General features: G+C 40.1%; 1 protein-coding gene across 3 annotated transcripts in view; it reads right to left on the reverse strand.

Moving 5' to 3' along the window:
- Window positions 1-1,223: 1,223 nt before the first annotated feature.
- The window catches only part of PHF8 (PHD finger protein 8), a 118,179-nt gene continuing 92,682 nt past the window's right edge, over window positions 1,224-26,720 (reverse strand). For all 3 annotated transcript variants that reach the window (XM_019710846.3, XM_019710845.3, XM_019710847.3), the window contains 4 exons: window positions 26,386-26,481; window positions 11,498-11,607; window positions 4,719-5,055; window positions 1,224-3,802 (listed from right to left, as the gene is read on the reverse strand). In XM_019710846.3, the coding sequence (XP_019566405.2) occupies window positions 3,714-3,802; window positions 4,719-5,055; window positions 11,498-11,607; window positions 26,386-26,481 (632 nt within the window). In that variant the 3' untranslated portion in view covers window positions 1,224-3,713. The remainder of the gene's footprint in view (window positions 3,803-4,718; window positions 5,056-11,497; window positions 11,608-26,385; window positions 26,482-26,720) is intronic.

Consider the following 26,720-nt stretch of genomic DNA (forward strand, 5'->3'; position numbering starts at 1 on the left):
ACAAGGGATCTGAAATGCTTTCCCTCTTTCCTGTTGCCTTTCTACCAGGAGACACAGTTCCCCACGCCCAGACAAGAAACTTCTCTACCCAAATCTTGCCAGATACCAAGAGTCAGATTGGGAGAGCTGGAGGAGGTCATTTAGCCAGTAGGTACCAAACCCGGACAGCCTCATCACAGACCCATCAGAAGCAGAATCTCCAGGATGAAGAAATCCTGATTGGGTTTAAACCCCTTTTACAGTGACCCTCAGACAGTAAGCGGCCCTGCCCTGGGTCACACAGAGTCACAGTGGTGGTCAATTTGGAACTGAGGCTCCTGACATTACCCCAGGGGCTCTCCTCAGGACACAAACTCTCAAGGCTACATCTTGCATAAAAACAGGTGCACAATAAACATCTGTTGGATCAGTGAGTTACAAAAGATGTTCTAACATGGTGAGGGGAAAGAACGTAAGTTTGGGAGTCAAGCAGATACTGCTGTGGAATACCACTGGCAAGCTTCAGTGCCCTTCACTACAAAATAGACCATTAATTATCTCCCAGAGTTGTCAGTAAGGATTAAATGAGATATCCCAAGTAAAACCCCTAGTCCAATGCCTGGCACAGAAAAGGCACTTAATAAATAGTAGCGGTTATCAGTGACAAGTGGTAGAACAGTGAAAAGAACATAGACTCTGAAACCAGGTTGGCCCCACAACTTATGGTATATGACGCTGAAAGGCTTTTTTGCCTGTTTCCTCATTAGTAGGTTGAGGATATTGGTGAGGATGAAATGAATCGAGAGAGAGAAAGAGAGAGAGAGAGAGAGAGAGAGAGAGAGAGAGAGAGAGAGAGAGAGAGAGAGAGAGAGAGCGCGCCAAAACTCCACATTTGCAGAAAGAAGATACAGGTGTCACCACTAAAAACAACCCATGGAAGCTATGGAAAGCCTTCCCAACAAACTTGTCAGGCCCCTTTGAATTGATGCACCCTTTTTTGTTTTTCTGCTCACTGTCCTTCTCATTATGTTTCTGGTGTGTGAACTGTGTCTCTCATGAAGGCAGGGATCCTGTCCCCTCCCCACCTTGGGTATATGGCTGGGAACCAGGGATGTGCTGAGTTGATGGGAGGGAGAATCAGAGACAATGTAAAGAGAAGGCAGCACTCTTGTACCCCATACCATCACCACCACCACCAACGCCACCAAAAAAAAAAAAAAAAAAACAAAAGACAAGCAAAGCAATTGCCAAGATAAATCACTTTTATCTCTATAGGAAAGGGAGGATCTAAAAAAAAATATAAATTACATTAGTAACACAACATAAGAAAAAAACAGGGGGGAAAAACCAAGTGTGTATGATGCTATTCTAACCTGTTTATAAAAAGGCCCTGCATCAGAAATTCACAATCCTACCCACTTCTAAAAATATATTTAGACATGTACAGAAGCGGTGGGCTTGTTTTTAAATTGTTTGCTTTTTTGTAAAAATATATTAAAGGTGAATAGAAATCCTCTCTCCCTGCCCCCTATCTTACCCCAGCTCTGTGCTGGGTATTGGAGACCAGAGGTTAACTCTCTCACCATGTTCTAAACCTTGGTTACTACCACTCCTAACCCCTCCCCAACTCACTTCATTTAGAACCTGAAACATAAAAAAAAAAAAAAAAAAAAAAAAAAAAAAAAAAGCACACTAGCCTCTTTGGAAAAGCATAACTCTGAGGGTAAACTTGCTTTTCATTTGAAACACAAAACAAACAGGAAGCTCTGAGAGCCCAACTAAACTAAAGGGAAACCCAGTCAAATGGAGTTGGGTTTCAGCTCCACAGAAACTTCTAACGAAGAAACAGAGAGGAAAGAGGCCTGGAACTAGGGGGATTTGCTAGCAATTAGCTGCCTTTGAAAGATCAAGGGGGGTTGTTAATGGGCAGAAGGGCGGGGGTCCTGGTCTTGGTTACAGCAGTCAGGGCCTAGTCAGGCAGTTGCCTGCACAGGAACACAGCCTGCCCCCCTTCCCTCCCCTCACTACGCTCTGCTGCCTTGAAATCCCCAAGAAAAGTAAAGCTGGGCAGAAACAGAGAGGAGAGGAGTGGGGACCTCATGTGCTAGGGGGGAGGTAGCCAGGCTTTTTGCCTTTGGTGTGACTAGATGGAGGACTGCTTGGCCCCTGGGGTCCCCAAGATAGGAAAAGCAAATGGGGCTAAGGGACCCCTGATACCAAGGAAGAATAGATATGGGCTGTGGAGAAAAGACAAACTGGAAACATAAAGAAGACAAGGGAAGTCTCACATATTCCCTGTGGTTTGCATGGTAGCTGTTAAGTTCCCCAGAAGCACTGGGCTAACTGGGGTGAGGTTGGAGTGGGGTAGAGGGTAAGGATGCACTCCATGTGGGCAGTGCCAAAACGGAGGGAAGGGGACATTCTCCGTCCAGTCCAGGATGCCAGGGAGGGAGGAAGGGTGGTCACTGTCTAGACCACAGAGACATCCACAAAGGGAAGAGGGGGAGGGGAGGATCAGGTGGTCTGCTCCTTTACAGATGAGTGCCTCCTCTCCTAGGCTTGGGCTCCCGGGTGGCCATCTGCACTCTGCTTGAGCATTAACCCGACGTCTGGGAGTGCAGAGGCCCAGGAGTGAAGATGGGAGTTCTGAGGTCTTCCGATCAAGACATCAGGTGGAGAAAGAAGCAGGGAGGCTCTGGATGGCGAACCCAAGGCCGAGAGGTCCTGCCCACATCCTCCCCAGAAGGTCCAGGCTGTGCTCTGTGGTACAGGTGAAGGCAGCAGGCCGCAGAGCCCAGGTTATCTGCTTCGGTGGCAGGTGCTTTCAGGCTTTTAGGAGATGGTTTCTCATCTGCTGGGACCCAGCCACAGCCACACAGATAATGTTCTGCAGGACCTCAAAATCCAGGCAAATTCCTGGAGCTCAGCCTGGGATGGCGGGCTTCATCTCTAGCCAACCAAAAGTAGCTTCCTCCGATGGGCAACAAAGTTGTGGTCAAAGGCTTGGGCATCGGTCCTCTCCCCACCTTGAGAAGTGACAGGAATCTGTCCTTTTCCCAAGAATGAGTGAAGTCAGCCCATGGCCTTTCTAGGCTACCTCTGGAAATGGCCCATAGTGGGGCAGTAAGGAGACTCTGGGCCCTCCTCTTTATTTCCATGAAGCATTTGGCAAGAGAGGGCAGAGACCAGACCCTTCTGCCAGAAACAAGTCTTGAGTGGGACATGTCCACTGGGCTGAGGGGAGGAAGGGGAAGGAAGAACAGGCAGAGGTGGGCAGCCTCCTGGAGACAGGGCTGGAGTTGTGGAAAGTGTGGAGCACTGGGCCTCCCACTTCACGAGCAGGGAAATACTGAGGGGAACCAGGCTGTGCTCGTGCTCTCTTCATCCTGCCTTCTGGCTCTAGGTGGGGACGAGAGTAAGGGGCACACAAAGCTGGTGAAAAGGAAATGGGCTGGAGCAGCAGAAAAGAGGGTTCTAGTCAGCTGAAACCCTCTCCCATTTACTTGCTACTCAGAGGTATGGAGAAGGCAGGATGTCCCCAGTGGAAGTGGGGAAGGGAGCTGGGGGTCAGTGAAGGGGCCGTAGAGGAGTCCCTGCCTTTGGTCAGTTCCAAGAAAGCAGGACAATGCGCCTCAGCACCTTGTCTGGGGCAGACAGGATCCAGGAGCGCCCCAAGAGTTGACAACGGAGAAGGCAGTGGGGGTGTAGGGGTGATGGGCAGAACACGAGGGAGCTCACAGAAGCAGTTTGCCATTTCTGTGGATTTTCAGGATACGGCCGAGTCTCTGCTTTGCTGTGGCCAGGCCCTTTTTGGGACGCTTTCCTGTGGGGGAAGGGAGAGAGAAGCAAAGGCTACGGCAAGGGCTCCAGCAGCAACGCCAGCACCAACTGTCCTTGGGCCAGTCCCTCCTCCGTTCCTCTGCCCAGTCTCCCCATCCTTACACCAGGCCCATCTTGGGCAAGAAGCCCTCCTTAACTACTCCCATCGAACGCCACGTGCCTCGGCTCTTCCTCCTGTGACCTTATGCACCAACTCCCCAGTTAGTCTGTCTGGTTCTTTTTCCCACTGGTTTCTTTGGTCCCAATAATGTTCCTTCCTAAATTCTTCTGGGACGTGATTGTGCCTCCCCATTCTCTCATCCTGTCCACCAGTATTAGACAAGTGCCTGGTTAGTGCTTATAGCTCAGTGTCCCTGAAGTTGCCACCCCCTGGGCCTGGTTTCATTAGAAACCCCCATCCTCATCACCCCAATGCCACATCAACCCCACCCCCTTGAGCTGCATACTCTAGAGACTGGGCTTTGAGGGCCAAAGCGAGTCAAAGGAGGGCCTGAGTCTCCGACCCTGGCCTCTTCCCCTTCCCGCATCAAATCACCTCCCATGTCCCATGTGATTTCCTTCATATATAATCAGTTTGTCCCCTCCCTCTCCATTCCCTGTGCCAGAGCCCCAGCCTCTCTTCACTAGCTTGGACCTGAGTATGTGCCTCTTTTTTAGACTTCCCACCTCCAGCTCACTCACCCTCTACTCTGGCCACCAGAAGCATCTTTCTAAACCTACATCAGAGCTTGTCTCTGTTAACACCAGTCAATGTCTGTCTCTTCATGGACTATGAGATCAAGTCCAAGCACCTTAGGTTGGCTGCCAACGTCCCTCCCAGGTATTCTCATCTACCAGAGTGCATAGGGTTTGGAGTGCATAAGAACCTGCTCAGTTCTATAACCATGTGGCAGTTGTACCTTGTCCTGCTTGATTGCTCTGGGAGCCAATGGAAGGGCGCCGCTGGGTCAAGAAGACGCCGGGGGCCATGGGTGTGGTGCTGCGGTTTGCCTGAGCCATGCCAAAGGCATTGGGACGAGCAGTATACTCGTGGTCAGCAAGACTTCCTGAGAGGGCCTCTTGTTTAGGCTCAGGAGGAGGCAGGGGTGAGGAGGAGGTGAGAAGCTGGGGTGTAGTGGTCAGAGTCGGGGCTGGTGCTGCCACACTGAGATTGGACTCTTGAGGGCGAGGCTGTTCTACTTCCTTCAACAAAGGCTTCTTCTTGATATATTTCTTCTTTTGGGCCTTCTGCAGCTCCTGAAACACAAGCCAAATGGAAAGTGAAAATTCAGGAATGGAGAAAAGAGAATTTCCCAGAAGGGAAATTAGACAATGGTCAGTGTGGACCTCAACCTGCCCCCACCCCAAGTCTAGCCTGGATGCATGGACACACAAACATACCAGCCTTCAATACCTGAGGTCATCTCTTGGGAACCATCCATCCGGAAGTCATCACTGCTACTAATCAGTACAGTGGCAACAGGGGGGTAAATGAGTTCAGAGACTTGGGTTTTGGTAATAACACTGCCAATTACCAGGTGGATCGTGGCCACTTGTAATAATAGTAGCTAAATTCATGTCAGCACCTGAGACCCTTTATATACTTTATCTTATTCACTCCTCAGAGCAGCCCTGAGAAGGAAAATCCCTCAGTTTACAGATGAGAAAACTGAGGTGCAGGGATATTAAGTATCTTGAGCTCAAAGCCTCACAGCTGAAGAGTTCCTGGGCCCAGGAGTCAACCAGGCCTATCTAAACACCCACCCTGCACACTTCTCAAAATGGGACATCTCAGAGTAAAAGGGTAATAGTAGGTTTGGAATGAGGTAGACCTGGGTTCAAATCTAAGCTTGCACTCCTAAGTTGGATGATCTTGGTCAAGTTATTAACCTTTCCAAATTTCAATTGCCTCATCTGAAAAATGGGCAAAATAATGTCTGTTTTTCAGGATTGTTGGAAAGATTAAATAATGACATACAAACATGTAGCATATAGTAGGTACTCAACAAGTAGTAAATTGTTATTCTATCTTCATCTCTTACAATGGTGTATCTTCCTCTTTCTTTTTAAACATTTTTAAGATTAGTTTCAGGTGCACAAAACAATGTAATAGTTAGACATTTATCATTTATATCCCTCACACAGTGACAACCCCCTCCCCCCATCCACTACCCCTCTGACATCGCACAGAGACATTACATTTCCACTGTCTCTATTCCTAATGCTGTACTCCGCTTCCTGTAACTATAAACATATATAGAAAATTATAGCTGACATTCATTATTGTTCATCTTCCTCTTTCTTTTAATAGAGGACTTGACAATCCTCTAGGTCATCAGTTTTAAAACCTCAATCTGGGATGAAGAGAAGAATAAGGAACTATATCACTTCTCCCCATATTTTGATTTCATCCATCCATTGCTCTGTGGATTTACTATCCACTGGGTAGTGGGTAACTGTGTAGTGGGCATCTGGAGCCCTGAGGACCTGGAAAAGTGATGCTGAGAGCATGTGAACGATGGTACACAGCCACACAGACCAACTCAGTGATTACACATCTTTGCCCTCTCTTGGCAACACAGGTCTACTCCTACTCCTGCCTTTGGAAGCTCTGACAGGCTGCAGCTACAATAGGAATTTGTGGGGGACAAGAATAATAATATTAGTAATACATGCCAGGTACTGTTCTATAGTTTAACTCATTTAATATCTGTAAGAAGTATCAGAAGAATCATAACCCCATTTTTAGGAGAAGAAATCATGGCACCAAGAGCTTAAGTCATTTCCCCAAGGTTACAGGACCAGTAAGTGGCAAACCTGGGATTCAAACCCAAGCCATCTGACTTCAGAATCTCCTTTCTCAGCCACGCTGGTATTCCACCCATACCAAGAACTGTATTTCTGACCCCATTTTTCTTATCTGAATCCAGAAATCTGTTTATACCTAGATCACATAGCCTAAATTTGCTACCTTTATTGCCTATTTACTTCTCATATAATTCACCCAGATTGCCCCACAGAAGACTAGACTGTCTTATGACAAGGCCACTTTCACTTGGACAACTCCTTTGCTCAAAAAGCCTAGCAAGTCTGCACCCAAGTTCAAACTCCCTGGCCTGACACTCATGGTCTTCCAGACTCCGGCCACTTACACGTAGCCAACCCATAATGATAATGATGAAAAGCGAACATGTCTATAGTATATATACTACATGGCAAGTGCTGGTCTCAGAGCTTTTATATACATTACCTCATCTAATCCTGAAAGTCTATAAAGAAACTGAGGCACAGACAAATTAAATAATTTGCTCAGTGGTACAATGAGGATTCAAACTCAGGCAGGCTGGCTCCAGAATCCATTTTTTAACCTCTATTTATCTTACCTGCTCCTCACCATGAAGCCTCCAATCTAGAAAAATCTGCTCATTCATTCATTTACTCACCCAACACTGACAGAACATATGCTTAGCATAATGGGGATACCAAGTTAAATTAGATAGAGCCCCATTCCTGCGGCACTTACAGTTTAATAGGGGCCACAGAAAAGTATACTTATGATTGTAAATACCATGAGAGAATGCTATGGAAGCACAGAAGAATACTAAAATAAATTGATAGTAAATGGTGTGAAGGAGGGTTAGGTAAGGCATCTGAGAGGAGGGCATGATTCTCAATGGGCAGAGGGAACAGCCTGTGCAAAGGCACAGAGGCGTGAGACAATCTGATACACAGAGTGAACTATGAGTAGCATAGTGCAATAGTATGGCTGGTATAAAGGATGTGCGTGAGGGGCTGGCAGGAAGTCAGGGAGGAGAGGTGACCAGAGACCAAATCTAGAAGGCCTCTGTGCTGTATGAATTAGTTCTCTTACCCTGAAATTCTTCCCTGTCCCCTACAAAAGCTTCACCTGCAAAACCCCTCCCCGATTTCAAAACCTCTTCACTGAGGTCATTCCTGATTAACTCACACAGAAGTGAGCTCCTTAGAAGGCTGAAAGTAGTTTTCACAACTTTAATTAATTTTTCTTTATTTAAAGCAGAACCCCATTGTTTTGTTTTGTTTTCCAAATTATTTTACATGGCACTAAAGTATACATATCAGAGAGAAGTTCTGTTCAAAGAAGGGCTGCCTGACAAAACCCAAACAAGCAGTATCTGGCTTCAGTGCACCCTGTACCTCTTGCTGAGCAGCCCCAAACCCAGCATTGGCAGCAGCCAGTCTCAGTTCATGGCTTAGCCTCTCCCAGGCACCTTCAAGCCCAGCGCAGGTGGCAGCCATCTGCAGAATGCTTTGTGGCTTATGCCAGGTGGCTCTGGACAGGGTACAAGCTATGGCTGAACTTGGCCTGTGGCAAGGCCCCTCCCAGGAGGCCCTGGGGCTGGCAAAACCAGTGGCTGGCTTCGGACCCAGCCAAAGCACCACCCAGCTACCTCCCTGGGTGACACACTCAAAAGACAGACTAGGCAGGCACCAGAGCCCCGCTAAAGTGAGTCCTGCTCCATAAGGTCAGCCCCTGCACAACAGCTCGACTGTAGTCATGGTCAGGCCTCACAACTAACCAGCTCAAGGTCAATCTCTCCCACGGATGTGCAAACAGAAACCAAAGCACAACTACAACAGGAAGGCACACACAACCCACACAAAGAACACAACTGGAGCACCCGGCTCAGGTGACAAGGGAGACTGCGTCACTGGGTCCCACAGGGCACCTACTACATAAGGTCACTCTACTAAGACCAGGAGACATAGCAGCGCTACTAATACATAGAAACAGACACAGAGAAGCAGCCAAAATGGGGAAACAAAGAAACATGTCCCAAATGAAAGAATAGAACAACGCTTCTGAAAAAGAACTAAACAAAATGGAGACACGCAATGTACCAGATGCAGAGTTCAAAACACTGGCTATAAGGATGCTCAATGATCTCGGGGAGAACTTCAACAAAGCGAGAGAAAACATAAAAATGGAGATAGAAAACATTAAAAAAAAAAAGTCAGAAACAATGAATAACTGAAATAAAGAATACATCAGAGGGAATCAACAGATCAAATGCAGAGAATCAAATCAGTGATTTAGAAGTTAAAGTAGCAGAAAACACCCAATCAGAACAGCAAAAAGAAAAAAAGAATCCCCCCAAAACATGAAGATAGTTTAAGGGGCTTCTGGAACAACATCAGGCATACCAACATACACATAAGAGGGATACCAAATGGAGAAGAGAGAAAGCAAGGAATTGAAAACCATTCTGAAGAAATAATGACAGAAAACCATAACCTGGTGAAGTAAATAGACATACAGGCCCAGGAAGTGTACACAGTTCCAAACAAGATGAACCCGAAGAAACCCACACCAAGACACATCATAATTAAAATGCCAAAGGTTAAAGACAAAGAGAGAATCTTAAAAGCAGCAAGAGAAAAGCAGTTAGTTACCTACAAGGGAGCTTCCATACGACTGTCAGATGATTTCTCAACAGAAACTTTGCAGGCAGAAGGGATTGGCAGGAAATATTCAAAGTGATGAAAAGCAAGGACACACAACCAAGATTACTCTACCCAGCAAATCTATCATTGAGAATCGAAGGACAGATAAAACAGCTACCCAGACAGAAACAAAAAGCTAAAGAAGTTCATCAACACCAAATCAGTATTACAAGAAATGTTAGAGGGACTTCTTTAAGAAGAAAAAAAAAAGATCAAAAATCTGAATAATAAAGTGGCAATAACTACATATCTATAAACAATTACTTTAAATGTCAATGGATTAAATTCTCCAATGAAAAGAAATAAGGTGTCTGAATAGAAAGGAAAACAAGACCCTTACATATGCTGCCTACAAGAGTCTCTGTTCAGATTGAAAGACACACATAGACTGAACATAAAGGGAAGGAAAAAGATATTTCTTGAAAATGAAAACAAACAAGCTAGGGTAGCAATACTTATACCCGACAAAATAGACTTTAAAACAAAGGCTATAATAAGAAACAAAGAAAGATCCAGTAATCCTACTTCTGGGTATTTATCCAAAGAAACCCAAAACACTACTTTGAAGAGAAATGTGTATCTATATGTTCATTGCAGCATTATTTACAATAGCCAAGATATGGAGGCAACCTGGGTGTCCATCAATGGATGAATGGATAAAGAAGAGGTGGTACATATATACAATGGAATATTCCTCAGCCATAGAAACGAATGAAATCTTGCCATCTGCAACAACATGGATGGAACGAGAAGGTATTGTACTGAGTGGAGAAAGTCAGACAAAGACAAATGCCATATGATTTCACTTATATGTGGAATCTAAAGAACAAAACAAACAACAAAACAGAAACAAACTCATAGATACAGAGAACATTTTGATGGTTGCTAGCTGGGGGTGGGGTTGGAGGTTAGGTGAAAAAGGGGAAGGGATTAAGTACAAATTGGTAGTTACCAAACAGTTATGGGGATGTAAAGAATAGCATAAAGGAGATAGTCAATAATATTGTAATGACTATATATGGTGTCAGGAGGGTACTAGATTTATTGGGGTGATCACTTCACAAGTTATATAAATGTCTAATCACTATGTGGTACACCTGAAACTAATATACTGTTGTATGTCAACTGTAATTGACAAATAAAACAATTATGTTTTAAAAAAATAAAAGCGCCTCCTGGCCTGCAGGCTCCCAACAAAAGCCTCTGAGACACGTCTAAGCAACTTCAGAGCGCCATAGAACATCATATTAAAAACAGCTTTTTATCAATTTTTTAAATAGAATATAATTACTGAATTATATAAACACTTAACTGTTTCATTTTATTTAAATAACAAGTAACATGAAAATTAGAAGCTATGAGTTGAATCTTGTCTCCTCCATTTACTGGCTGTATTACCCTGGACTAGTCACTTAAAGAGAGCTTCATTTTCTTCACCTGTAAAATGATGACAATATCACCTATTGAACAGGGGTACTGGGCATATCACATGAGTCATTGTACATGGAAGCACCTGACATAAAACAGATGCTCAATAAATGCTCTAAACTACGGGATGTGGCATGAGGAGCTAAGCAGATATTGACAAGTAGAGAATCAGAAGAATCCCCTCCAACTGCTCTCAGGGTTGCTGAACACAGCATACACATTCAAGAACTCTGCCAACTCTAACAGGCTAAAAAGTCAACTTGATTCTAGTGAAGTGACCCTTTAAGACAAAACTTAGTGGGTGAACTTTTCTTGGGAGGCAGGGGGTGAAGATCAAGGCAATAGTATTTGATATAGAGAACAATAAAAGCCTCTCCCCCAAAAAGCAAATTCCAATACTGGTGGGTAGCTGAAAACTTGTGTATACTCAATTGAGTCACCTCCTTGGGCTTCATCTGAAGGCTAATGCCATTACCCAAGGACAGACCTGGTCCTTCCCATCTGAGAGGATATTACACACCCAGAAAAGCAAGGGCCTTCCGCTGGCCCTCTATTTCCTTTCACCCTAAATCATGTCAATTGCGTGACCTGTGGAAGTAGCTTGTCATTGAGTTGGGATCTGAAGGATATAGGAGGGACTAAGAATACTGTCATGGATAAAAATCAAAGGTTACTCACTCCCCAGTGAAACAACAGTGGGATCCTATCAACTCAAAGGTCTGAGCTTTGAGGCTCTAAGTTAAACTAGATTCAGTAGCAGGGCCATTGACTAGCTGTCAACACCTACCTGCTGGGCCAGCTTTGCAGCTGCTGCAGCCAAACCTGTCTCAATGGAAGCTACCCGGGTCCCCTCACGGACAGGACGGTCCTGCTTCGGCAGAGTTGGGGTCACACGGGCTGCAGAGGAAACAGGATGAAGACATTTATCTGAATGGCAACCATATTCCCTACCTCAGCCCCCCAAAGATGATCTCAACTGGTCTTCCTGTTTTCAGCTTAAACAAAGTCAGATTTTGCTTCCCATCTGGTAAGAAGCTAGTTCACAAATACCTAAAGTACACAAAGTATACAAATATTAATGGATAAAAGTTAACCTCCCTGAACTGGCATTTAAGGTTGTCCATATTCTACTCCTGGCCAACTACCTCACCAACCTTATTTCCATACCATATTCTCAACTTCTCTAGACAAAATGGCTTCCTTACTATACCTTCAGAATATGTACAGTTCATCTTCTCTCCCTGTGCCTTCATCCTCACCATCCACACTGCCTGGAGTACCCTCTTCTCTTTTTAACTCCTCTTCGAAACCTGTCCATCCTTCAAAAGTTAGCTGAAATCAACCTTCTATGATGCAAACCTCTAAGAGGGGCTCACATTGATATCTCCATCCCCCGAACTTAAAATATGTAGAAGTCACTTAATATTAGGTTGGTGCAAAAGTAATTGCGGTTTAAAACATTACAATTGCAAAAACCGCAATTACTTTTGCACCAACCTAATACATAGCACATACCATCTTGTCTCATTCCCTAATGTTTACGTGTGTTATTTTGTCTACCAGCCTGGCCATGAGCTCCTGAAGACCATCTTGCATAATCCTTTTATAATTCCTTAACAATTTTCAATCAAAAATAGTTATTCATTCCACATTTTACATAGGAAGTATATCTCAGTATAACCAAACTGCCCCAGATGATGAGGGAAAGCTCTTCTTTACAGAAGAATACCAGCTAATAAATGTAGAAACAATGACAGAATTAGAAAATCACAGGTTTGCAAGCCCTTAATGGAACAACTGGTTCAAGGGCACTGGATATTCACACAGTACCAAAGTGTTACCTCACAGATTACTTGTAAGTCTCTAGAAGAAAAAACCAACTTGACAAGGGTGAGATCAGGAAATTGCTCCCTTAACTAAGTATTAACTTTATTGTCACTAATAGTGAGACAGACACTTTCATGCATTTCCTGATGCAATACAATAGAAAATTCACAGCATGATCTGGGAAGTAGTTTTGCCAAAGATCTAAAATCAAGTAAGCAGTTCATATCACTTCTAGTTTTTAAGAAAGACAGAGATACAAGAACAAGTTAAATGACACCATGAGAAAACAATCAGACATTCTACAAGATAACTGGCCTGGTTTCATTAAAAAGACAATTTTACAAGGAAGCAAACAAATCTAAAAGTTGGGATGTGCTACAGGACGATTATACAGGTTGCTGTTTTTTTTTTTAACAACATAAAACAAAAGTGTGTGTGGGGGGGACTGCTTTAGATTAAGAGAGACTTAAAAGGCATGACAGTCAAATGCCATATGGACATTATTTAGATCCTGACTTAAACAAATCCAGTGTAAAAATACTTTTTACTTAGACAATTGAGGAAATTCGATTATGGACTTAGTGATAGCTAACGTCAGGAAATTATCAAATTATTAATTTTGTATGTATGACAACAGGATTGTGATAGTGTGAGAAAATGTCCCTATTTTTTAGAGATGCATACTGATATCCATAGAAGGTGGGAATGGCACAATATCTGGGAATTGCTTTAAAGGATATACAATTTTGAAAATAAGAAGCTACAGATTAATCAAATGTGGCAAAATCTTGATAACTATTGATTCTCGGTGATGAGAGTATGATAACTCATTGTACTAGTCTCTCTATTTTTAATTAAAGAAACAAATCAATGTCACAGAAAAAAAAGGAGATGATGGTGATACTGACCTAGATTTAAAGATTACTTGGTTAGCTATTATTATTACAAAGGAGACTTTCTCTATAAAGTTGTGCAGATTGTAGAACAGGCAATTCAGGAAGTTGAAGTCTTTCCTTTAAAGGTGGTATTTTATTTGTTTAGAAAATGATCTGAAGCAAATCTAGCAAAAATGTTAATGCACAATTTTCGGTTATGGATTTATAGATATATTTTATATTGTTCTCTATAGTTCTGTAAGTGTGGTGGTTTAAAAACAAGCGCCCAAATTCTATTGATAGGTGGGGTCTATGTTCCCTCTTGTTGAATTGTGCAGGCTCACGTGTAGCCTATAGAGTGTGCTGAAAGTGACACTGCATGACTTCTGAGGCTAGATCAGAAAAGGCAATTTCAGTTTCCACATTGTTTATTGGAACACTCACACTTAGAGCCCTTAGCAACCATGTAAGAAGCTTGATTGCCTTGAGGCCACCAAACAGTGAGGAAGCTAGTCATATGGAAAGGACACATGTTGGCACTCTGCTTGGCATTTCTAGTATCTGAGTCCGCCAAGTCCAGGCACGAGGGATGTGAGTTAATGAAACTTCAGATGATTCAAACTCTTAGCCATCAAGTGACCCCCAGCCTTCAAAACTACCCAGCTGAAGCCCTAGCCAGCATGGAGTAGAGCCAAGTTGTCCTCATTGTGCCCTTTCCAAATTCCTGACCTATACAATACATGGGCAAGTTGATGTGTCAAGCTGAAGAACAAACAAACAAACAAACAAACAAAAACAACTGTTTTGATTGGGCCTAGGTTTTGGAAAAAAACACCATAAAAAATTATGGAGGAACAGTTGAGAAAATTTGATTATGAACATGGTATTAGAAGATCTTAGGAAATTGTTAACTGTGAAATATAACAAAGGTAGTATGGTTACATAAGAGGGTGTCCTTATTCTTAGGACTTACTGAAGTATTAAGGGGTAAAATTTCATGTTTTGATAGCTGCACATTACTCTGAAGTGGCTCAGCAAAAACTATAGATAGACAGACAGATATAGATAAGTGGATGAAGCAAATACACCAAAATATTACAACTGTAGGATCTAGGTATTGAGAACATGAGTGTTTGCGTACTACCCTTCTACATATATGTACGTTTGAAAATTATCATTAATAAAATGTTTTACATAACCAATGAGACTAACAGATTATACAAATAAAATGTACAGTCCTTGAATAGATACTGGTTTGAATAAGCAAATTATAAAAGATATTTTTGGTACAATTTGGGGAAATTTAAATAAGGATTTGACATTAAATAATATATGAAATAAATGTTACTTAACTTAGGTGTCATATAATGGTCCTATAGCTATGGAAGAAAATGTCATTTTTCATAGAGATGCACACTGAACTATTTAGTATGTCATGATGGGTGGCATCAGCACAACTGACAAAGTTAAGAACCTCCAAAAACTTGCTCCTGAATGAAAACAATGAAAAAACTGGCAAAAATTGTCCAAATAAACTTTTTTAGGACTCTGGAAATTAACCAAAGACTTACAGCAAACTGGAGAGCATGTACGTAAGAAAAATTGCTAAATCTCAGTAATAGCAGTGAGCTTTACAGCATTTTACCTTGCCTTAGACCCATTCGGGTCTCCTCAGCTCAGCAGTATCCTTGAAAAATAACAGCCCACATTCTCAGCAACTAGGGAACAGAATGGAGCTGGAGCTTTCTTTCAAAGCCTAGTGCTAAAAAGCTTCTCCCTAGGTGGCATTTAACAAAAATATTTAAAGGCAAGGGCTTTAATGTCACAGCTGCTTAAGGTGATGGATAACAGTTGCGGCAAACAATAGACTAACCCAAAAGCTTAAAAGGAAAAGCTGAAGAATGAGTTACCTACTGGGGATTAGAAAAACTCCCACATATTCATGGGAATCTAGAAGGCCATAAACGTGCATAGGGTCTATGTGCATAGTCAGGAAAGATTTGAGAATACCCTAGCACTCACCTACGGCTGACATCCAGGCTTCGGCAAAGCAGGAAGTGAAGCCTAAGGCAGAGTTGTAAATTGCCTGCCTGAGTGCTGAGGCATGTCCCAACATGCACATCGAGTCCCTTGTCAAACACTGTGAGATTTACTGGTTTCAGGCATTTAAGGAAATCTCTGTCCGGTCATTAGTTGACCACTAAATTGAGACTTCAGTGGCCACAAATAAAAAGAATATATACTTTAATGATTTTTCTGAACTAATTATAAACAAACAAATAAAAACAAGTAGCAACAAAACAAACCCTGGGGAACAGAGTGGGGAGTATCTCATTTCCAGAGTTGCCACATTATTTAAAATGTTCAGTTTTCAACAACAAAATTCCAAGATACGCAAAGAAATAAAGTGTAGCCATACATAGGAAAAAAGTAACCAATAAACACTGTACCTGACTTTCTAAACAAAGTTGAACTTACTAGAAAAGGGCTTTAACCAGCTATTTTAAACATGTTCAACGAGCTAAAAGAGACCATGCGTAAAGAACTAAAGGATACTACAAACAATTATATGTCAACAAATTGGACAATCGAAAAAATGGATATTTTCCTAGAAACACACTATCTTCCAAGACTGAATCAAGAAGAAACAGAAAATCTGAATAGACTGATTACTACTAATGAAATCAAATCAGTAATGAAACAAACCCCAACTAACAAAAGTCTTGGACCAGAGTGCTTCACAGGTGAATTTTACCAAACATTCAGAGAAGAATTAACAACTTTATTTCTCAAACTATTCCAAAAAATTCAAGCAGGGAAGGCTCCAAGATCATTGTATGAGGTCATCATTAATTACCCTGATTCCAAAACCAGACAAAGACATTACAAAAAAGAAAATGATAGGCCGATATCCCTGATGAAAACAGATGCAAAAATCCTCAACAAAATATTAGCAAGTCGAATTCAGCAATATATTAAAAAGATCATATACACCATGAGCATCTGAGATCTAATCCTAGAACGCAAGGTTGGTTCAATATACACAAAACAATTAATGTGACACACTACATAAACAAAATAAAGCACAAAAATCATATGACCATATCAACAGATGCAGAAAAATAATTTGATAAAATTCAGCATCCATTTATGATAAAAACTCTCAGCAAAGTAGGAACATACCTCAATAAAAGCCACATATGACAAACGCACAGCTAACATCATACTGGATGGAGAAGAGCTAAAAGCATTTTCCTTAAGATTAAAAACAAGACAAGTATGTCCACTTTCACCACTTTTATGCCACCTAGTATTGGAAGTCTTAGCCACAACAAGCAGACAAGAAAAAGAAAGAGGCATCCAAATTAGAAAGGAAGAAGTAAACCTGTCCTTATTTGCAGGTGACATGATACTATATACAAAAACCCCAAAAGATTCCACCAAAAAAACCCAAAACTATTAGAACTGATAAATGAATTCACTAAAGTAGCAGGATATAAAATTAATATTCAGAAATCAATTGTATTTTTATACAATAACAAACTATCAAAAAGAGAAATTAAGAAAACAATCTCATTTACAATTGCATCAAAAAATACCTAGGAATAAATTTAAACACGGAGGTAAAAGACCTGTACTGGGAAAATTATAAAACACTGAAGAAGATACAAATAAACAGAAGATGGAGAAGATCTGATGTGGGTCCTGGCCCTGAGCCCACCCACCTCCCCCCTGCCTGTCTCTCTGTCTCTGTCTGTCTCCCTGTCTCTGTCTGTTTGTCAGGTTTCATTTTCTTTTTTCTCTCCTACCCTTAGCTTGTTTTTAAACTAGATTACTTTAGAAAGACTAAATAAAGTTTCCCTTAAGTTTAAAAAAATAACAAACATTGAAAATATCCATGCTCGTGGATAGAAAGAAACAACATCATTGAAATATCCACACTACGTGGGAGATGAGGGTAAGGGGGATCAAATATATGGTGATGGAAGGAGAACTGACTCTGGGTGGTGAACACACAATGGGATTTATAGATGATGTAATACAGAATTGTACACCTGAAATCTATGTAACTTTACTAACAATTGTCACCCCAATAAATTAAAAAACAAACAAAAAACCAAACAAAAACAAAAACAAAACAAAAGAAAAAAGAAAAAGAAATATCCACACTACCCAAAGCAATCTATAGATTCAATGCAATCCCTTTCAAAATACCAATGACATTTTTCACAGAACTAGCAGAAAATAATCCTAAATTTTATATGGAACCACAAAAGACCCCAAATAACCACAACAATCTTGAGAAAGAACAAAGTTAGAGGTATCATAATACCTGATATCAAACTATACTACACGGCTACAGCAATCAAAAAAGCATGGTACTGCCATAAAAACAGATACACAGATCGATGGAACATAATAGAGAGCCCAGAAATAAATCCATGCCAATATGGTCATTTAATCTATGACAAAGGAGGCAAGAATGTGTAATGGGGTAAAGATAGTCTATTCAATAAATGGTGTTGGGAAAACTGGACAGATAGACACAGAAACATGAAATCAGACCACCTTCTTACACCATATACTATAATAAACTCAAAATGGATGAAAGACTTAAATGTAAAATCTGAAACCATAAAACTCCTTGAAGAAAACATAGGCAGTAAACTGACATTGCTCTTACCGTGTTTCCCCGAAAAAAAGACCTAACCGGAAAATAAGCCCTAGCATGATTTTTCAGGATGACATCCCCTGAACATAAGTCCTAATGCGTGTTTTGGAGCAAAAATTAATATAAGACCCGGTCTTATTTTGGGGGAAACACAGTAGCAATATTTTTTTCTGACATATCTCCTCGGGGAAGGAAAAGAATAGAAAAAATAAACAGATGGGACTACACCAAACTAAAAAGTTTTTGCACAGCAAAGGAAATCATCAACAGAACGTAAAGAAAACCTACTAAATGGGAGGAGATATTCGCCAATGATACATCCGATGGCTTAACATCCAGAATTTATAAAGAACTCATATAACTCAACACCAAAAAACACAAACAATCCGATTAAAAAATGGGCACAGTACCTGAATAGACATTTCTCCCAAGAGAACATATAGATGGCCAAGAGACATGAAAAGATGCTCAACATCATTAATCACCAGAGAAAAACCACAATGAGATATTACTTCACACCTATCGGGATGGCTGTCATCAATAAATCAATAAACAACAAGTGTTGGTGAGGATGTGGAGAAAAGGGAACCCTCAGGCACTGTTGGTGGGATTGCAAACTGGTGCAGCCATTATGGAAAACAGTATGGAGGTTCTTCAAGAAATTAAAAATAGAACTACCTTATGAGCAAGCAATTCCACTCTTGGATATTTATCTGAAGAAATCCAAAACCCAAATTCTAAAAGATATATGCACCCCTATGTTCACTGCAGCCAAGAAACGGAGTCAACCTAAGTGTTCATCAATAGACGACTGGATAAAGAAGATGTGGTACATATATACAATGGAATATTACTCAGCCATAAAAAATGAAATATTACCGTTTGTGACCATATGGATGAACCTAGAGGGTATTATGCTAAGTGAAATAAGCCAGATAGAGACAAAAACCATATGAGCTCTCTTATAGATAGAATCTAAGGAACAAAATAAATGAACAAACAAAAAAGAAACAGACTCATAGATACAGAGAACAAACTGATGGTTGCCAGATGGGAGGTGGGGTAGGAGACTGCGTAAAAAAGATGAAGGGATTAAGAAGTACAAATTGGTAGTTACAAAATAGTCATAGGGATAAAAAATACAGCATAGGGAATAGGTCAGTAATATTACAAAAACTATTTAGAGTGCCAGGTGGGGGATCACTTCATAAATTATATAACTGTCTAACCACTACACTGTACAGCTGAAACTAATATAAAATAATACTGAATGTCAATTGTAATTGAAATAAATAAATAAAATAAAAAGAATAAAGCAAAGTATGAGAATGTTTCATCAAAAAGAGAACACCAGGCCGGTCCGGTGGCTCAGGCGGTTGGAGCACTATGCTCCTAATGCCGAAGGCTGCCAGTTCGATTCCCACATGGGCCAGTGCCAGATTGCTCAATTGGTTGGAGTGCGGGCTCTCAACCACAAGGTTCCCAGTTCGACTCCTCGACTCCTGCAAGGGATGGTGGGCTGCATCACTGCAAGTAACAACGGCAACTGGACCTGAAACTGAGCTGCGCCCTCCACAACTAAGATTGAAAGGACAACAGCTTGATTTGGAAAAGTCCCAGAAGTACACACTGTTCCCCAATAAAGTCCTGTTCCCCTTCCCAAGGAAAAAAAACAGAATACCAATAGACAAAAACTACAAGAAGGAACCAAATAGATATTTTAGAGTTGAAAAGTAAAATTCAGTAGAGGTTTTCAACAGATTTGAGCAGGCAGAAGGAGGAAGAATTAGTGAACTTAAATATAGGCTTACTGAGATTATCCAGTTTGATGAGCAGAAAGAAAAAGACTAAGGAAAATGAGCAGAGACAAAGGCACCTGTGGGATACCATCAAATTTACCAACATATGCATACTGCTTTCTCCAAAGGAGTGAGTGAAAAGGGCAGAAAGACTATTTGAAGAAATAATTGCTGAAACGTTTCCATATTTGATGAAAAATGTTAATCTATATATATCCAAGAAGCTCAACAAGTCCAAGTTGAATAAACTGAAAAAGACAACACATCATAACCAAAACTAAAGAAAAGGATCAGATCTTGAAATCAGCAAAACTGAAGTGACTCAACACAGAAGGGATTCTCAACAAGATTTATAGTGTATTTATCATCAGAAACCATGGATGATAAAAGGCAGTGGGATTATTCAAAGCGCTGAAAGAAAAATACTGTCAAGCAAGAATTCTAAAGCCAATAAAACGAGTTCATTACTAATAGTCCAGCCTTATAAGAAATGCTACAAGGAGCTCTTCAGGTTAAAATGAAAGGACACTATGCAGTAAATCAAATCCACATGAATAATGAGCACTAGTAAAGGTAACTAACTACACAGGGAAATACAAAAGAAAGGATAAACATTTTTTGTTGTATCTCACTGTTTTCTTTTAATTAAAAAAGCTGCATAAAGCAGTAATTTTAATTATGTTCATGGGTACACAATGCACAAAGATGTAAATTTGTGACAGTAATAGCACAAATAAGAAAGGGAATGGAACCGTATAGGAACAAAGTTTTTGTACACTATTGAAATAAAATTGATATGAATCTGAGTTAAAATGGTATAAATTATTAATGTTAATCCCCAGGACAATCACTAAGAAAATAACTCAAATATGTAGAGAAAAGAATTAAAATGGGACCCTAGAAAATAGCTAGAAACTAGAAAATAAACACAAAAAAAGGCAGTAATGGAAGAATTGAGGAACAAAAAAGAAATAAGACACAGAGAAAAATGAACAATGTAAACCATATTTTGTCAGTTATTACATTAAGTATAAATGGATTAAATTCTCCAATTTAATTGGTAGAATGGATAAAAGCCCATAATCCTACTACATGCTGTTTTACACATGTTAGATTCAGGACACAGATTGAAAATAAAAGGATGTAAAAGACATACCATGAAGACCTTACCCAAATGAGAAACTGAATAGCTATACTAATACCAGACAAAATAGACTTTAAGACAAAAATTGTTATTAGAGACATAGAAGGGACATTTTATAATGATAAAAAGGTGAATTCGTCAAGAAGATACAATAGTTATAAAAATATACGTATCTAATAACAGAGCCCCCAAATACAGCAAAAGCTGACCGAATTGAAGGAAGAAACAAATAATTCAACAACAGTTGGAAAATTCAATGCTCCACTTTCAATAATGGATAGGACAATTAGACAGAAGAACAGCAAGGAAATATAGATTTTATGATGTCTCAAACTTCACTAAAAATGCCTTGAAAAAAAGGATGTAAAATGTTCATCATTAAATCTGGGTGATAAATATATGGGTGTTCATGGTACTAACCTCTCTAATTTTGTGTGGAAAGTTTCACAACAAAATATTTGAAACAAAAAAATATTTACTGTTTATTTTTGTTTTTGTAACATTAACTTGATTATTGTAGCACTGCAGTATATTTAAATATCTTATAAGGCAAATTTCTTTTCATTTCCTTTTTCTAGTCTAACACTCTTTAAACTAATCATACCTGTTTACTCCTTTAAATTAATTTTAAAATGAGTTTCCCATAAAATTCCACTAGGATTTTTATCTGGGAAAGTGTTGAACATATATATTTAATTATTGACCCTTTACAACACTCAGTTCTTGTAACCAAGCACATAGCACACCTTTATTTATTCATGTTCATGCCTCTTTTATGTTCATCAGTAAAGTTTTGAAGTTTTCTTCATGTAGGTTCCACACATAATCTTACAATTATTCTTGGGTATTTTATACAATTGTTGTTATCATCAATAGAATCTTGTTTCCTCGGTGTATTAAGGTTATTACTGATATATAACAATCCTTGATTTTCAGGTATCTGGTTTATAGTCAGTGATTACCCAATTTATTGAATTCTTATATTAGTTTTAATAGTTTTTCAGTTGGTTCTCTTACACTTTCTAATTATATAATCATACCATTTCTTTCACTTGTCAAATATTTATCAAATATCTTACGTGTGCCAGGCACTATGGAAGGTGCTACATATAATGAAGGACAAAAATAAACAGGATTCCCTGCTTAGGAAGCCTTACATCATGATAATTTGGTCTCTTAATTTCTAATAATTACAGTTCTTATTTCTGCTTTATTCCTAATTTTGCTGTCTAGAACTTTTAGAACAATACTAAATGGTAGCAGTGATAATTGGCATATTTATCTTATTTCTTATTTTAATGGGAATACCTTTAGTACAATTGCCTCTATCTTTTTTGGGTAACAGTCCAGTTTGAAAAAGTGATAAAAGTTATTAGCTTTCTATCTACAGAACTATACAGGCACATATGCATACGTTTAACTAAAAAACACAGAGGGTTAATTATCTACTTTCTGAATAAAAAAACAATGAATAAAATCAACTTTTTTATAGAAATATTCAGATTTTTTTATGCAGAATGAGGAAAAAGTACCATAAACAAATTACATACATATATGACTATTTCCTTACTGTATAAAAAGGGCAATTTGGAAAGCTTGAAGACCTACATGGATAAATGGGCGAAGGTCAGAAATAAAATTTACAAAGAAGAAATTCTAATGCTAATACAAACATATAAGAAATGTTTACTCAAAGAAATGAAAATTAATCAGATACTGTTGTTTGCTTGTGAATTACCAAAGATCAAAAAAATATGGTGGAGACTGCTTGTTCTCAACCCTGTATCACTTATCCTTCTTTGCTTACTATCAAAAAACATGACAGTGTGGGATAGCAATGTACCTAGCTAAAAATTCCATTTCCTGGCCTCTCTGGCAGATAATCTTGGCCATGTGACACAGTTTAGGCCAAAGATGATATTAAAAAAGTGGAACGTAAAACTCCGTGTAGAGGGGTGCTCAGCAGGCTTGTTCCTTTCTCCTTTTGCTCTTCCTCTTCTTCCTGACTGTAACTCAGAGCCCTCTGCTGACGGTGAAGTAGCCATCATATCACCCTGAGGGGATACACACTCACTAAGGATGCCTGAGAGGTTCTTGTTACAGGCAAACACTATTCCTAACTGATAAGTTCCATGCCTGTAAGGATTCATAAACAAGTACTGTCGCACATAGCTGGTGAGAGTGTAAACTAGTACAACCTTTCTGAAAAGCAATTTGGCAATATATACAAAGAGCTTTTAAAACGTTTGTATTAACAAATTGTATTGGCAAGCGTCTAGGGAAACGCACTCACACGCATTGCTTGTGGGAGCATAAACAATCTCTAAGATGTAATTGTTAAGTGAGAAAAGTAAAGCACAGAACAGTGTGTAAAGTATGCTTCCCATAGAGTAAAAAAAAAAAGAGTGGGAAATAAAATATATACATGTATTTACTTGTATATGCATAAGCTACCCTGAAAGAATTAACATGAAACTAATAACAGTGGCTGACTCCAGGTGAGGAATTGGAAGGCTTTGGAACAGGGGTTGGAGGAAGAATTTTCACTGTGTACCCATATATAAAGGCACATATTTTCATACACTTGGGCCCTTCTAGAGTTTCATGGGGATCCATCCTAAGTAAATAATCAGAAATACAAACACTTACATAAAAAGATGTTCATCCCAACCAGAGGTTAAGGGGGGAGAGGGGTTTTGGAAGAGGGTAAACGGAGTCAAATATATGGTGATGGAAGGAGGACTCTGGGTGGCGAACACACAATGTGATATATAGATGATGCATTACAGAATTGTACACCTGAAATCTATGTAACTTTACTAACAACTGTTACCCCTACTGGGTGACAATTAACTTAAAAAAAATGTTCATCCCAAATGTTACCACTAAGTGTGAAAACTTGGGACTAGGCTAAATGCCTCACATCAAAGGAGAAGTTAGGTGAATTAGGTATATCCAGGGAACGGAACATTTTGTAACCACTAAAATATTATTTATAAACAATAGCATAGGGATATGTTTATGATATAATATTAACTTAAAAGGCCAGATGTATTTATTGGTTTTCAACTTTTACAGTCAACTTCTAGTCAATATAGAGTATTAATCACAAGACAGTGTAAATGTTAACAACCTTGACAATATAAATGAAAAAGTGCGGCTCATAGAAAGTTTGAGGAAGGAAGAAAAAAACAGCGGCACTAATGTCCATGTCTTAGAAAGTGGGTAATCAAGAGAGATTGACAGAAGTTGATGGAAGGAGAAACAGAAATTAATAAATCAAGAAATGGTGTTACAGGGCAGCTGGATGGCTCAGTTGGTTAGAGCACGAGCTCTGAACAACCGAGTTGCCGGTTCGATTCCCACATGGGCCAGTGAGCTGCACTCTCCACAACTAGACTGAAGATAATGAGCTGCCACTGAGCTTCCGGAGGGGCGGCCGGATGGCTCAGTTGGTTAGAGCGCGAACTCTCAACAAGGTTGCTGGCTCAATTCCCACATGGGATGGTGGGCTGCGCCCCCTGCAACTAAAGACTGAAAATGGCAACTGGACTTGGAGCTAAGCTGTGCCCTCCACAACTAGATTGAAGGACAATGACTTTGAACTCATGGGCCCTGGAGAAACACATTATTCCCCAATATTCCCCAATAAAATTTAAAAAAAAAAAAGAGCAAAAAATGATCATGATATATTTTTTAAAAAGAGCAAAATAATGATGATACATTTTTAAAAAAAGGAAAAAAAAGGTGTTACAAATCCTATTATATATATTTTTTGGAGGTAACTACCAGAAAAATTAAAACTATGCGGCTGCCTCTCTGGCATGGCATTGTAGGTGGAAAAAGCAGAGGCAGAAGACCATTGCATTTCATCCTAAACTCCTCTGTACTATTTGATTTGCTACCAAACATACACACATATTTTGAATAAAGGCCAAAACAATTTTAAAGTAGGATATATGATTGTATACATAATGCAATTTCAACCATAAAAAGAAAAATGCATAAGAATAAAAGACTATAAGGAAATATGTAAACATATTAACAACGGTTATTTCTGGGTGGCAGAATCATGGGTGGTTTCTTCTTTATACTTTCCTCTATTTGTCTGTATTTTTCAAATTTTCCATTATGCTAATAAGCCAGAAACTATAGGACAAAATAAAATCAGAAAATGGGTCTGAAGCAAGAAAAAAGAAACATTTGCTGATTGACTTACTAAGAGAACACTTTCCAGGACTGCTCTACCACCCTATTCCCCCAACCCCAAACAAACACCAGAAATGACAAATAAGGCTGGGTGGGGTTATTGGGCCCTTTATTTCCTGGGGAAACATGGGCACTGAGATGCGAGCACCCTCTGTGGTGAACTGCTGCGGCAATGGCTCTCAATTAGCTCACATTTCCTTGTATACATAGGAGGATTTTGCAGCTCCTTGTCATAAGATGGAATCTATTTCTCCATGCCTGGAATTGAGGCTTGGCCATATCTTTGGCCAATGGAAAACATGACACAAACAGTGGCTTGAAAAGGGCTTACACATTGGGGCTTGTCCTTTCTTGCTGCTGGATACCCTTCTGCTTGCTACCTTGTGAAAAATCTTGGGTGGGCCCCCTGGTCGATAAAAGACCACATGGAGAGAGGCCCCAGTCGACCCAAATTAGGTCCCAGACACCTGAGGGAGATCTTTTCAGACCATCCAGACCCAGCCAAGCTGGTCCAGACTGGAACAGCAGCTCAGTCAACATAGATAATTGTGAGAAGTAATCGACTGTTGTTCTATGCCATTAAGTTTTGGGTAACTGGATAAGCAGCAAAAGCTAACGAACACACCCTCTAATGTGAAAAATACCAAGCCAATGAGATGAATTATTTTATTATCCTCTAAATTACATGTTCAACTCAATGATCATCCTTTCTTCCTTTCTCAGAGATGGCCTCTCAGCCAGTACAGGTGACAGTCTAAGGAGTCTTGGGCCTTGTACAGCTCAACAGTCAGAAGAATTTCCCTTCTTTGACATTAATATTACCAAAGAGCTAGGAAAATGGTAGCAGAATGTTCTCAGAAGCCTTAGACTGCTTGCTAGAATCTGTTCAAGGTCTTCCTCTTTTCATCTCTGGCCATAAAATATCAGAAGGAACATATTACATTACTTCTGGCTTTGCTGAACTGAATGCATAAACTCTGTGTCTCCCTGACCGTTTTCACTGTAGCACCTAACACAGCAGACAGTCAACAAATGTTTGCTGAATAAACAAATGAACGACTGAATCATATCTTCCTATATTAAATATCCCACCTACCCCCAGCCTATTTTCCCCCCAACTACCCCCACAGTGTTTAAGGACTAAATCACCTTTAGGACTCCATGGAGCATCATCTGAATTCTTCTTTTTCTTGGGTCGAGATTTCAAAGCAGGGTCATCATCATCAGACTCCAGGGAAGGGTAAACTGCAGGGAGAAAAGCAAAGTCAACTGAGATCTCATCCGGAAGGGGGAAGACAGAACAATACCTACCTCAACTCCTCCCACTCCCCTATAAGTAGACCCTTTTACTTAACCCATACTCAATTGCAGGATTCCCTGAGTATGCCACGTACTTTTCATGCCTTTCTACCTTTGCACCCTTGCTGCAAATGTCCTTCTCCAAGCATCACCTAATTGTGATTCACTCACCCAGCATCCATTTA

This window comes from Rhinolophus sinicus, chromosome 18 (genome assembly GCF_057876585.1).
Source record: "Rhinolophus sinicus isolate RSI-liver-muscle chromosome 18, RSI-T2T, whole genome shotgun sequence".
In the NCBI taxonomy this organism is placed as follows: domain Eukaryota; kingdom Metazoa; phylum Chordata; class Mammalia; order Chiroptera; family Rhinolophidae; genus Rhinolophus; species Rhinolophus sinicus.